The sequence below is a fragment of the Cibotium barometz genome, chromosome 17 (assembly GCF_041138505.1).
Source record: "Cibotium barometz isolate CiBa-2024 chromosome 17, ASM4113850v1, whole genome shotgun sequence".
NCBI classification, from domain to species: Eukaryota; Viridiplantae; Streptophyta; class Polypodiopsida; order Cyatheales; family Cibotiaceae; genus Cibotium; species Cibotium barometz.
The window spans coordinates 37,833,077-37,847,073 of record NC_141062.1 but is presented as its reverse complement, the minus strand read 5'-3'; the positions used below and the strand labels follow the sequence as shown (position 1 = coordinate 37,847,073).

The following is a 13,997-nucleotide window of genomic DNA, read 5'->3' as shown; positions in this document are numbered from 1 at the left end:
CTGAAGCCTGCAAAGAACCTGCATCATGGCTTCTTGTCCACTCGGCATCCACAAATAAGTCCAGCCATTGTTCACATCAAAACACTCCCACACATTGAGTTTGCATACAGAAGCTTTCTCCCATGATCAGGACTGCCACAACCATCCATAGCCTCTCACCCTATGAACAGCATCACACCCTCACACATCCAGTGCTTCTGCATCACAACACAAACTCCCAAACTGTCTCTCAAAAGAGAACTCGCATCACAGCACAGCATACCATACAGTCGACACACCTGTACCAACCTTCGCTACCTTCCAAGGGTACTATCCATCTTTGTCATGGATTCCGTGTCCCTTGCCCAATCGGTAGCAAGGCTGTACCAAACATGTGTCCATTCCTGTACCTTCTGCCTGCATGTGACCTATCTCCTGGAGAAACCCAAAAAAACATGTTTCCTCGAGAAACCTACGACCTGTTTCCACATGAAACCCTTAGGCCTGTTTCCCTTTGAAATTTCTGTCCTGTTACCATACAGAACCATTCATAGCACCATTCAACAACAGTGCCAACAACAGCATACATCTAGTTACCTGTTCCCTCATGAAACATCTGGCAACATAGAGATGCCCATAACTGTAGGTCCCTGTGTTCCTTTCTAGCAGGAAGAAAACAATCTGCTCCATGAGCACGCAGCCATGCGAGCTTGCATCATTCCCATGCCAAGAAACATAACCAAGTGACCTGTACTTGCAGCCAGAAACCCAAGTACATAGCTGAATTTGCAGCCAAACAAAAACAGCCCATAAACAGTTCCGTTCTCTTGTTTTGCAGCCGAGAGAGGGAGAATACCTGTGGGTGAACCTGATGTCCAGCCCTGCACTCTTTTTTTCAGTCCACGCTTCTATGTCCAGCACTGTATGTATAAACAACAGTTCAGTCCGACAGACAACCTCTTGCCAAAAGCCAAGGAGAGAGAGAAATTCAGTAGGCGCCTGTATACACTGCAGCACAGCAACCAGCCAACCCTCCAAAAGCCAAAGGGAGAGAGAAAGGTTCAGCGCCTGTGTCTCAGTTCTGTAGTACGGCAGCCAACTGACCTTTTCTCCCCAAAAAGCAAGCATAAGAAGATATTCAGCTGCGCGTGTATTCCCTGTAGCGCAGCCCGCCAGCAGTACCTTCCTGCAGACCTGTTTCCCCGAGCCAAAAAGCACACGCATGGTCTAGCTTTTTATGTGCTGCCTGTACCCTGGTGATGCGCTTCCTGCAGCTATACAAGACTGAACTGTCCCGCCTGTACCTGCTGGACAGAACTGTCCTTATCCGCCTGCATGTACCTGTTCGTACAAGTCTACACCTGCACAGTAGGCGCCTGCACCTGCAGCATCCGTACTAGTATGTACCAGCCTTCTCACAGCTACTGTACTGTACGGCTACTCCCCACGCAGTCAACCGGCCTGCTATATCTTCTCCTCCACACAGCCAACTTGTACCACCTCTCCCAAAAAGCAAGAGAGAGAGAGAGGCGTGCCCCCCTCCCAAAAGTAGAGTAGCCTCTATATTTTACCTAGGGGCCTCCCAAGGTTTTTAAACCTTATTAACTTTAATTTTTGGCCACCAAAGGTTATAAAACCTTTTTAATTAAAGTCTCTTTGCCCCCTTCACACTTGGGGTTGTCCACACATGGGCTTCCTTTTTAACTCCAATCTGATGCCATTCACACTGTCCACCATGTCCCCGTGCACACCTGCATACTGTCCATAGAAAAACACAGGGTCGTTACATACCACCCTCTTGAAAAATAGCAAGCGTCCTCGATTGCACTCAATGGCAGAGTAAGGCATCTTATGAGCAAAGACTCCCCATACGACAAAAGCAATGGCCCTCCAATGCATCTGGGTGATAAAACAATCATCGTGCACAATAGGCCAAAAGTCTAAAACCAAATGGAAACACGTTAACTGTGTTAGCCAAAAACAAAACCATGCATCATTCTACATATGACAAACATATGCATGACACATATATGCATTCACAAACAATATGCTCCTCAAAATGCTCTACCTACTCTAAAGTAACAGTCTAAGGGCTGCTCGCAAGCCTTACGCCTATGGACATCCCGCAGGATCCATGAGTGGTGGTACAACATGTGCATATGAAAGCATTCAATGCATCCAAACAGTACATCCACTAAGTACTTCCCACATATGTCTCATGGCCATCCAGCAGGAGTGACACCCAATGGTGCATCCATGAACATAATAAAGCACTTGATGTATCATACCAATATACATGCAGCACACGACATAATCCAGAGTATTACCCAATGTATTCTCAATGGTACCAGGATCCAATGGCACCAGAATACAAGAATACCACAAAAAGTGTATGCATACATGCACAAATAGAGTTCAATCCATATATGAACCAAACCAACTCTAGGACTGCTCGCAAGACTTATGCCCTCCATAGAGTTATCCATAGTTGCAGTTATAGTTCAAGGTGCGCGCGATTGTGAACCATACCCAACTTTACCATCTCATGTGACTAGTACACAAGATCATAGAAGTCCCATAAGCAGATGTACTGTCAGCCTCAGTACCTTCGGGTGAATACAAAGATGTCACCAAGCGACTCCTAGATAACAAATGAGCCTGTCTGTAATAACAAGGGAGCGGAGGTGCTACCCCCCTCTTGAGCATCAGGCAATGCTCCAGACCTATGCTCTGCTGAACCTGAATGAGCCGTAACAAGAGTCGACTCCAACTCAAAGGCATCAAGATAAAGCTGCAAATCCTGAGGTGAATCTGCTAAGTCACCCTCCTCCATCCACTTCGCATCCATCAGTGAACCTCCTCCATCCACTTCGCATCCATCACTGAACAGCTCTTGAACTTCACAGGATAGCGACGGGAAACTTTACCTTGTACCTTTCTTTCCTTATGTGTCAGTATCTGCTCGGGAATAAGAACCTCGTCAAGTTCCTCCGCTTCCGTCTGAGCCTCATGTGATACATCCTCAGGCACCCAAAACCTGCTTGCACTCCACCCAAGTCGTAAGCACAAGTCTCCGATGAAGCATAGTAGATCACCACTGCTAAACATAGAAAGAAACTGTCTTCCGAACCCATGAAGCCTCTATGAAGATATGACCGGTGACAAACTGTCGAATGTTTTGCACCATAACACTTCAACTGCTTCTTGTTCCTGGCCGACTACTTCTTGTTCTTGGTGTCTTTTCTCCTAAGCTTCATCTTCAGCTCTTGCTCTTCACCTCATATAGGCAAAGACACACAACCTTGCACTGTCTCCTGCACTTCCTTTTCACTTTCCTCATGTTGAAGCTTTTGATGTGACAACCACGGGCTCGCCTCCTTGAGAAAGTCGACGATGTGTCCCGGCAACGGAACCTTGAAACCGGCCTGACGGGCGGTGAAACAAACACTCGCACATAAAACACTTCAACGCCATTGAGGACCTAGAAAAGGAAAACAAACAGGGGGAGCTAGAGTGCTCCTGCAAACAGTACACAGACACCGATTGGCCCCAAAACGCAGTGGCGCCCCTTGCGAAATTTCTTTAATTGATTGTAAGAGCTTTGATTACAATAAGGCTGGAAACTCAACCGTCACAGTAGAATCCCTGAAGCCTGCAAAGAACGTGCATCATGGCTTCTTGTCCACTCAGCATCCACAAATAAGTCCAGCCATTGTTCACATCAAAACACTCCCACACATTGAGTCTGCATACAGAAGCTTTCTCCCATGATCAGGACTGCCACAACCATCCATAGCCTCTCACCCTATGAACAGCGTCACACCCTGACACATCCAGTGCTTCTGCATCACAACACAAACTCCCAAACTGTCTCTCAAAAGAGAACTCGCATCACAGCATAGCATACCATACAGTCGACACACCTGTACCAACCTTCGCTACCTTCCAAGGGTACTATCCATCTCTGTCATGGATTCCGTGTCCCTTGCCCAATCAGTAGCAAGGCTGTACCAAACATGTGTCCATTCCTGTACCTTCTGCCTGCATGTGACCTATCTCCTGGAGAAACCCAAAAAAACATGTTTCCTCGAGAAACCTACGACCTGTTTCCACATGAAACCCTTAGGCCTGTTTCCCTTTGAAATTTCTGTCCTGTTTCCATACAGAACCATTCATAGCACCATTCAACAACAGTGCCAACAACAGCATACATCTAGTTACCTGTTCCCTCATGAAACATATGGCAACATAGAGATGCCCATAACTGTAGGTCCCTGTGTTCCTTTCTAGCAGGAAGAAAACAATCTGCTCCATGAGCACGCAACCATGCGAGCTTGCATCATTCCCATGCCAAGAAACATAACCAAGTGACCTGTACTTGCAGCCAGAAACCCAAGTACATAGCTGAATTTGCAGCCAAACAAAAACAGCCCATAAACAGTCCCGTTCTCTTGTTTTGCAGCCGAGAGAGGGAGAATACCTGTGGGTGAACCTGATGTCCAGCCCTGCACTCTTTTTTTCAGTCCACGCTTCTATGTCCAGCACTGTATGTATAAACAACAGTTCAGTCCGACAGACAACCTCTTGCCAAAAGCCAAGGAGAGAGAGAAATTCAGTAGGCGCCTGTATACACTGCAGCACAGCAACCAGCCAACCCTCCAAAAGCCAAAGAGAGAGAGAAAGGTTCAGCGCCTGTGTCTCAGTTCTGTAGTACGGCAGCCAACTGACCTTTTCTCCCCAAAAAGCAAGTATAAGAAGATATTCAGCTGCGCGTGTATTCCCTGTAGCGCAGCCCGCCAGCAGTACCTTCCTGCAGACCTGTTTCCCCGAGCCAAAAAGCACACGCATGGTCTAGCTTTTTATGTGCTGCCTGTACCCTGGTGATGCGCTTCCTGCAGCTATACAAGACTGAACTGTCCCGCCTGTACCTGCTGGACAGAACTGTCCTTATCCGCCTGCATGTACCTGTTCGTACAAGTCTACACCTGCACAGTAGGCGCCTGCACCTGCAGCATCCGTACCAGTCTGTACCAGCCTTCTCACAGCTGCTGTACTGTACGGCTACTCCCCACGCAGTCAACCGGCCTGCTATATCTTCTCCTCCACGCAGCCAACTTGTACCACCTCTCCCAAAAAGCAAGAGAGAGAAAGAGGCGTGCCCCCCTCCCAAAAGTAGAGTAGCCTCTATATTTTACCTAGGGGCCTCCCAAGGTTTTTAAACCTTATTAACTTTAATTTTTGGCCACCAAAGGTTATAAAACCTTTTTAATTAAAGTCTCTTTGCCCCCTTCACACTTGGGGTTGTCCACACATGGGCTTCCTTTTTAACTCCAATCTGATGCCATTCACACTGTCCACCATGTCCCCGTGCACACCTGCATACTGTCCATAGAAAAACACAGGGTCGTGACATGTGACTAGTACACATATATCATAGAAATCCCATAGCCAGATATACTGTCAGTTTAATATCTCGGGTGTGCTGATAAGAACACCAAGCAACTTCCAGATCTCATCCAAGTGAACTCTGTGTGACAAAGAAGCGGAGTCACCCCCCTCTTGAGTAACAGGTAGTACTCCAGAATCCACAACTGAACCTGTTGAAGCACTTTCTAAGGTAGGCTCCAAACCAAAAGCCTCGAGGTAAAGTTGTAGTATCCTCCGTGAATCCGCCAAGTCACCCTCCTCCATCCACTTCGAATCCATAGGTGAATAGTTCACAAGCTTCACCAGATATCGACGTGAAACTTTTCCTTTGACTTTTCTCTCTTTATGTGTCAAAATCTGTTCCGGTTGAAGAATCTCATCAAGTTCTTTTACATCTGGTTGTGTCTCATCAACCTGATCTTTAGGCACCTCACCTCTGAAAGGTCTAAGAAGACTCACATGGAATGCATTATGAATCTTCCAATGATCTGGTAACTGAAGACGATAGGAAACACTTATCTTCTCAATCACCTGAAAAGGCCCATAGTACCGCATACTCAATTTAGGATATAAACTCTGTTTACCCTTCATTTTCCTGAGTCTAGCCTTCTCAAATCTCAAAAGCACCCAATCACCCAAATCAAAAACCAATGATCGACGGTGAAGGTTTGTTGCTTTCCTCTGTTTCTCTTGAGTCCTTTGAAGAGCCACTTTGACCTTCTTGTAAGCCTTATCCATATTCTCCACAAAACGATCGGCCTCGAAGATCTTATCTTTTGTGTGTAGGATCGGAGGTACTTTCTTCCCGCCTTCCACAATCTCGAAAGGTGCCTTACCTGTCGAGGTGTGAATGGTGTTGTTGTAAGCAAACTCCACCAAAGGAAGATACTTTTCCCATTGTTCCTTATGATCCGAAACATAACACTTTAGAAGATTCAATACAACTGAGTTGGCAATTTCCGATTGCCCATCTGTTTTTGTGGATGAAAAGACGATGAGAACTTCAACAAAGTCTTCATGTTCTCGAACAATGCTCTCCAAAATAAACTTGTCATTCGAGGATCTCGGTCACTAACAATAGATGTGGGCATCCCATGGTACTTGAAGATATTTGTCAAAAACATCCTCACCATTTGCCCTGCATTAATCTTCTTCCTGACTGGAATGAAATGAGCCTACTTGCTGAAATGATCTACGATAGTCCAGATGCCATCATTTCCACTCTTTGTCCTAGGAAGATCAAAGATAAAATCCATAGCAATACTCTCCCACGGTCTATCTGGAATAGGCAAAGGATGAAGTAACCCAGGTGTCGTTTGACGGTCATACTTCACCTTCTGACAAATGATACAATCACGAACAAAAGCACCAGCATCCCTGCGCATAGTAGGTCAATAAAAGAATTCCTCCAAAGCCTTCACTGTAGCCTCAATACCATGATGGCCTGCATAAGGCGGAGCATGGCATTCTGTCAAATCCTTCTGCCTCAACTGAGATGTGACACACAATTTGTCATGCATCATCAAAAATCCTTCCTTGAGAGAATAATGATCTATTCGCTCTCCTTCAGTCAAACGATCAAAAATTCGCTCAAAATCTGAGTCATGAGCATACTGTTCTCGCATATCATTAAGTTCATGATGAAAGATAATAGAGACGGCGGCCACATGTGGTTTTCTAGACAAGGCATCCGCTACCACATTCTTTTTGCCATCCACATGAGCAATCTGAAAGTGAAACATGGACAAAAAGTTTGCCCATCTCATATGCTTCTCTGAGAGCTTCGTTTGGGTAAGGAAATAGCGAAGAGTGTGATGATCACTCTGAACAATGAAATCAGTCCCAAGAAGGTAATGCTTCCAAGTAGAAAGAGCATGGATAATCGCAAGAAGCTCCTTCTCATATACTTGTAGATTCCTTTCTGCTGGTGACAAAGTTCTACTCTCATAAGCAATAACACGTCCATCCTGCATAAGAACAGCTCCAATGCTATTCCCGCATGCATCACACTGTACCACAAAAGGTTTATGAAGATCCGGTAAAACGAAAACTGGATGAGTGGTTAGCTTTTCCTTAAGCTTGTTGAAAGCTTCCACTTCCTTTTTTGTTCATCGGAATTTTACATCCTCCTTGGTCAGGTGATATCAAGGTGAAGCAATTTCTGCATTTCCAGTAGGCCCATTGGCATAGCAGCCGATCATGCATACCTGAGTTTCACACTAGTAGGTAGATCCCCGAGAGATGGGCCAGCCACTTATCTACCTAGGTACCCGAGATATTAGTTTACACGTGAGATAGTTGGGGTTTATTGGGATGCAGTATCTGATGGCTTGTTCGCTTTAGACCCGCATAGCCCTCTGGACGAGATCACGAGAGGATTGGTAGGTGTAACTTGGTTGAACACAATGCTAATCAATACACTTAAATACACTAAGATTTGAAGGACACTTGCTCAAATACAAGAAGTAAAATTGCTGAATTGACAAGAGGCACACAATGAGCCGGAACGGCCGACCCCTCCCTTGAGTAAATTGTATTACTATTGGAGAAATTTAATACATAGTTTCACGGGCATCCATTGCCAAATCCTCCATGCCAATGCATATGAAATTCAGCATTTAGAAAACAATGGTATGTCGATGTAGATCACCAAGGAGCTGCCTTGATGCCCGGCCCGACTTCAGTGCCCATATTCTCTACCATTGGCTCTATGTTCTACCAAGCAAGGTAGCAACATCTTCAAGAGCACATAGGACAAGAGAAATACTACACAGGGCGGCTAAACAAGGAGTCCTGCCCTTCTACTGAGTAAGTAATGACAATACATTGTCCAATTACCTTACCAGTCTTCATAGAAGTTGTTGCAAGCGGAAGCCTTCGCGTTGGAAGCTTTAGAAGTGTTGATATCTTCGATTTGCCGCAATCCTTCGCGACAAAAGTCTTCAAGAGGATGAAGGGAACCTTGGGAAAGCTTCCCCTATGGTTCAACTTGAGAAAGGAAGGCTGAAATTAGGGTTTTCAGCAAAAAGACCAGAAATTACAGCAAAAATGAGAGCTGTTTTGTTGAATTTCAGTCATTGGGAGTGAGTAGGAGAGTGATTAGCACTTGGAAACACTCTTGGAAGCTTGGAAAACACCCTAGCAAGTTGGGTATGGCTATGGAGAGCTTGGAAATGGAGAGAAATGGTGGAAAAACAGAGTTTTCAGCCTCCAAAAATCCTCATGAAGAGAAAACACGAATTTCTCTTAATAAGTAAGTGAATTGGGGTCCAATTAGGTGAAGGGACATGGGGAGATGCCCATTTATGAGTAAAAGGGGAGGATCAGGTCCTGGACATTGAGTCTTGTCCGCTCGGGACTTCAGTGAGTGTGAACTTGGAAGAGGTCATAATTTATAAGTGACTTTTGGGCGCCCAAACTTTAATGAAATGGGAACGCACTCACTTATAAATATTGGCTAAGTCCTAAGGGCTATTTGAGCCTAGATCGGGAAATACTTACCACCTGTTCACATGCCACACAACCATGTCAGCAGACAGTTTCACACGCACGGTTCACGGGCGGGCGTCCCCTTACCTGGAACTACACATAGGTCATGCAGGCATGAAAACAGCATGCAATTTCATTTGCAGGCAAGCACATAAAGATGCTATGCAATGCAGCATTGGCATGAGCAATTTCCGTTCATGAAACCATATAAGACCAGGCGTTTCCAGGCAAGTATATGCAATACCAGACCCAGTGGAAAGCCAATCCTCCAGGCGTTTCCGGGCATGTACACAAAGGCACAAGTCCCAGCGGAAAGCCAAGTCCTTCAGGCGTTTCCGGGCATGTACACAAAGGCACAAGTCCCAGCGGAAAGCCAAGTCCTTCAAGCGTTTTCCGGGCATGTACACAAAGGCACAAGTCCCAGCGGAAAGCCAAGTCCTCTAGATATTCCGGGCATGATAACATCAAGTCCCAGCGGAATATCATATCCAACTATACAGCATGACACGTGTCAATCACCTGCATAGGCATATTCCATAAGCCATGGACACTAATCCAATATGTACATAGTGTGAAAGCAAGAGTGAACCATTCAGGTGGCCAAATGGTGACATTCCCCCCCGCTTCTAAACAGTTGTCCGCAACTGAAATGCATCCAAATATGTCTGAAGCACATGCGGGCAATCTTTGAAGAACTCTTCATCTACCCATTTAGCATCAATGGGAAGATAGTTCTTAAACTTCACAAGGTAACGCCTCACAACTTTGCCTGCAGCAAGCTTGCATTCCTTGTGATACACAATCTGCTCTGGCTGCAAGATCTCCTCAAGCTCATCCACTTCTGGTGGATCCTCGATGACCATTTCACTGGGGGCTCCGGCCCTATATACTTGCGAAGGAGACTCACATGAAAAGCATTGTGTATGTGCCAATGACTAGGTAATGCCAATCTAAAAGCCACTTCATTGATCTTCTCGATCACTCGAAAAGGTCCATAGTACCTGGTTGCAAGCTTAGGATATGCACCCTCTTTGCCAGGCCTCTTTGCAAGTCTTGCTTTCTCAAATTTCAGCAATACCCAATCATTCTCTTTAACATCCAATTGCCTTCTATGCTTGTCGGCAGCCTTTTTATGCTTGTCTTGTGACCTTGCAATGGCTGTCCGCACCTGAGCAAAAGCAATATCCAAGTCTCTTACATACTCATCAGCTGCAAATATCTCATCCTTTGTGCGAAGGATGGGTGGCAAAACCACCTTACCATAAACAATCTCAAACGGGGCCTTTCCCGTAGATGCATGCACGGTGTTGTTATATGCAAATTCCACAAGGGGTAAGTACTTCTCCCAAGAAGACTCTGATCCGCCACATAACATTTCAAGAGATCCAACACGGCTGAATTTGCAGCCTCACTTTGCCCATCCGTTTGAGGGTGATAAGCTGATGAGAAGTCCAATTTGGTGTCCATATCAGCAAAACAATCATTGTGCTCTTGCAAAAATTTCAGCCTATCATTATTAAGAGTGTTTACATGCACATTATTTTTCTCAACATGATCTCGTACAAAAATCAAGTACGCAAAAACACTCTTTTTCATTACTTTCTTAATTTGTACATGAGATACAAGGGGAATGGTATCACCCTCTTCACCAGCATCAATTACATGTTCTCGGCCTTTATGCATGAAGGTGATCCTGTTAGTCTTGTAAGCCTTGCACGGATCAATACATGTATGCCAAGGCTTTCCAAGCAATACATCAAAGCCATTCAAAGGCGCCACAAGAAAATCCTCATGATCCACATAGCCTTGAATGTGTATGCGCAACTTGCCAAAAATAGGCATGACCTGCACTTCTCTACCAACAAAGGCAGTCCCTGCTTCAATTTGAGGACCCATGTCCTCCACTTCAATACCCAAAGCAGCTGCCATCTGAGTGGATATGAAATTTTCAGATGCACAATCATCAAACATGAACAAAGCGGGCTGATCTTTGAGTTGTCCCCAAGCTTTGCATACAACCCTATCTTTGCTATCATGTGAAGTGTTGCCTTGCACATCCGGAACCATATGCACATTAGGCTTCGGTACATTAGCATTTTCAGCTTTGTTCTTCTTATTTGGGCATGCTCTTGCCATGTGCTCAGTGCTGCCACAAATAAAGCATTTGCCTTCACGCATATATTGCTCCTTCTTCTCAGCACTAAGACCAAAGTTTGCCGGCTAAGGGCGCTTGTTAGCAAACTTATTTTCAGCTTTTGGACCTGATTTGGCTTGGTTTTGGTCCCTTTTAGGTGGCTGTCCATCATTTTGCAGGTTTTGGACAGCCCTCTCTTTGCCTTGAAATGAGGGTTTAGCCTTATTGGATCGACTCAATTTGAGTTTCAATTGCTCGGCGGCGGCGGCGGCGGCGGCTGCGATTAATTGGTGTAAGGTATGACCAGGATACATTTGTAATCCCGCTTTGTACACGGGTTGCAATCCCGATTGAAACCTTCTCTTCCTTTCCGCCTCGGTGACATGCATAAATGGAGACACCTCCAAGAGCACTTTCCAAAACTTTTGTACATATGCATTTACCGATTCCCCTTCATTTTGCTTTACCCAATCCCACTTCATTGTTATCTCATTCAATGCATTGGGAGGCAAGAATTGAGCATAGAACCTCTCCTTGAACTCTTCCCATGATCTAATAGGATTCGGTGAGAGCTTCTCCGTGAGCCACCAATGGGCAGCAGTGCCTTTCATGAACATGCTTACATGCCGGATCATGGATTTCTGAGTGAAATCCTCATCACTGAAAGCAATATCAAAATGGGTAATAAAAGCAAGTGCCTTTGATGCATCATATTCTCCATGATATGTGTCAAACTTCACAGATTTATCTCCGGCTTTGAAGTCACGGGACTTTGATGCATGTGTGTGCATCGCAACATGTTTTCTCCCATGTTTGTCCATTGGGACAGTCCCTGTAATTGGCATCATTTTTGGACCAAAAGGTGATACATAAGGCATAGATACATGTGCCCTGTAAGCATGAGGCATGGCTGGCCCCTCAACATGCATTGATACATTTTCAGCCATAACTTCTCCCTCACGAGCACACTCGAAGGCATGAGTGGCATGAGAGATACGCGGAATACCTGCACCAACAGAAAATTGCAGCCCATGTTGCATGTGTTGTGCATGTACATTTTCAGCCGGCAATGGCATTTGACATACATTTTGACCACTGCCATAAACATTGTATCCTTCAGGGGCTACATGAGATATTCCTGCATGGCGTGAAGTCACTGATTGTTCCTCTCCCATAGCATGGAGATTCATCCTCTTAGACATAACTTCTTGTTCGGGCACTTGTGGGGATTCCAAAACATGTGGGATGGTTGCCTTTTCTGCATAGGCATCCTCGGTACGAGCCAAGTATGCACGTGCTGCATCCCTCGGTTGCATGTGCAACTCTTGAGCAATCATTGCCATTGCATGATCCATATAAGATTCAGCTTTCTTGGTCTTCAAACGGTCATGTACCAATGGATCCTCGCAGCGATAGAGATTCAATTCTTCTTGTTGTGCTTGGAGAAGAGCCTGCATACGAGTAAGTTCAGCCCTCAAGACTATGGACTCTTCTTCTTGCATCTTCTCTTTGCCACGGGACGGTTGTCCCACATATTCATGTTCCCTATTGTGCACCACATGAGTTTGCTCATCCTGTAAAGCATTGGAGGCATGCATTTCATTGTCCTTGCCTCTTGTATTAGCATCTCCAACATTCATTGTATGGCTGTCCATAATGTTCTAAGTGTAGAGATAGCTAGCGTTCACGGTGATCGTCCCTCACGATAGAAGTGAAAGAGAACCGTATGCTCTGTTGGAAATAAGTGCTCACTAGGAGTACTTTTAGTCTTGGTCATCTCAGTGTATGCCACGTGGCACTCAGGGATTTATCCCATATGCACTCATGCTCAGCTCTTGTACTTTCCCCTATATATTCAAGGGGTCACATCAATGGAACAATCTCTCAGTTTGCTTCATCCCTCTTGCACTTTTCCCATGTTCTAGTTTTGTGTGATACCATGCTAGATTTCTAACATGGTATCAGAGCCATGTAGATTCCTCTTCTCCTCAGCCCTTTAGTCTAGATCTAGCCATAGATTTTCTCTAGGTCTAGCTTCCTTTTTAGCTTTGCCCCATCGGGGGTCTTAGATCCAGCTCTAGCTACTCTCCTCTCCTATTCTTTGAGGTGTTGCTGATCTGCCACAAGCTGCCTCTCTCAGTTTCTCTACCGTTGTCTCTCCATACGCCCATGCCAAGTCTTCCCTTCTGAATAGCTCACTCTCTTCGCCGTCTAGTAAATCTCTCCTTCCGGCTCATCATCCTCGATGCTGTCGCTTCACCATGAGCGCCGGTGATGGGGAGGCGAAGGTCTTCAATGTGGAGAAAAGGGCTGCCGGTGCGACGGCATTAGCGTTGGCGGTTGCAGCGGCGATGGTGGTGCCGGAGATAGCGGAGGCAGCGCAGCCCGCTATAGTGTCGCCTTTCTCTATACTGCTGAAACAGGCCGCGTCGACTTCGCCAAGCTCAATCAGAGGGCTCTCCTCTTCGTCTCTCTTCTGTGCTGAGTGCCACCGCTTCTGTTCAGCAAGCAGGCCGACCTGCTCTCTTTCCATTATGCTACAGCAGCAGGCCGCTTCTGTCGACACCTTTCTTGCTGCTGGTGCTGCAACAACAACTCGTTTTCAATATGGGCAGCCCCCATTCTCTGTTCAAGACATATTCTCTATTGGCTGCTCCACTCCTATATCAAAACAAGCTGCCTTTCTCTCGGGTTACCCCCTGGATAGCATGTCTGTCACATGGGCTTGAAAGGGTGGAAGACCTGAGGTAAAAACTAAAATGGATTATCCTTTGTATGCTGCAATATTCTCAGTTCTATTTTACTCTTAAAAATTAATTTTCAGAACTGAATTTTATCTTGTAAGAGAACAGACACTGCCCATCAAAATAGGGGTAAGACCTTCTCATTTCTGATGCTGTCTCTCATTTATTTATCTTTGGCATCTCTTCTTGGGTACTCTGCCCTTGCTCTCTGCATAAAAAGATAG

General features: G+C 45.5%; 2 protein-coding genes across 3 annotated transcripts in view; one reads left to right on the top strand and one right to left on the bottom strand.

The window, feature by feature from the left end:
- The window catches only part of LOC147629967 (uncharacterized), a 75,954-nt gene that overhangs the window by 16,710 nt on the left and 45,247 nt on the right, over nt 1–13,997 (top strand). The window lies entirely within an intron of this gene.
- LOC147629968 (uncharacterized) lies at nt 413–1,345 on the bottom strand. Its single transcript, XM_086810893.1, has 2 exons — nt 836–1,345; nt 413–727 (listed from the first exon to the last, which is right to left on the bottom strand). The coding sequence occupies exons 1-2, from the start codon at nt 1,201–1,203 to the stop codon at nt 511–513; spliced, it is 585 nt and encodes a 194-aa protein (XP_086667019.1). The 5' UTR covers nt 1,204–1,345; the 3' UTR covers nt 413–510.

Bases quoted from the DNA above. Each gene is read 5' to 3' on its own strand.
- LOC147629968 (XM_086810893.1), bottom strand. From the start codon at position 1,203: ATGCGTGTGCTTTTTGGCTCGGGGAAACAGGTCTGCAGGAAGGTACTG. The intron at 728-835 runs GTATTCTCCCTC...CTGCAAGTACAG, and splicing joins GACATCAGGTTCACCCACAG to GTCACTTGGTTATGTTTCTT.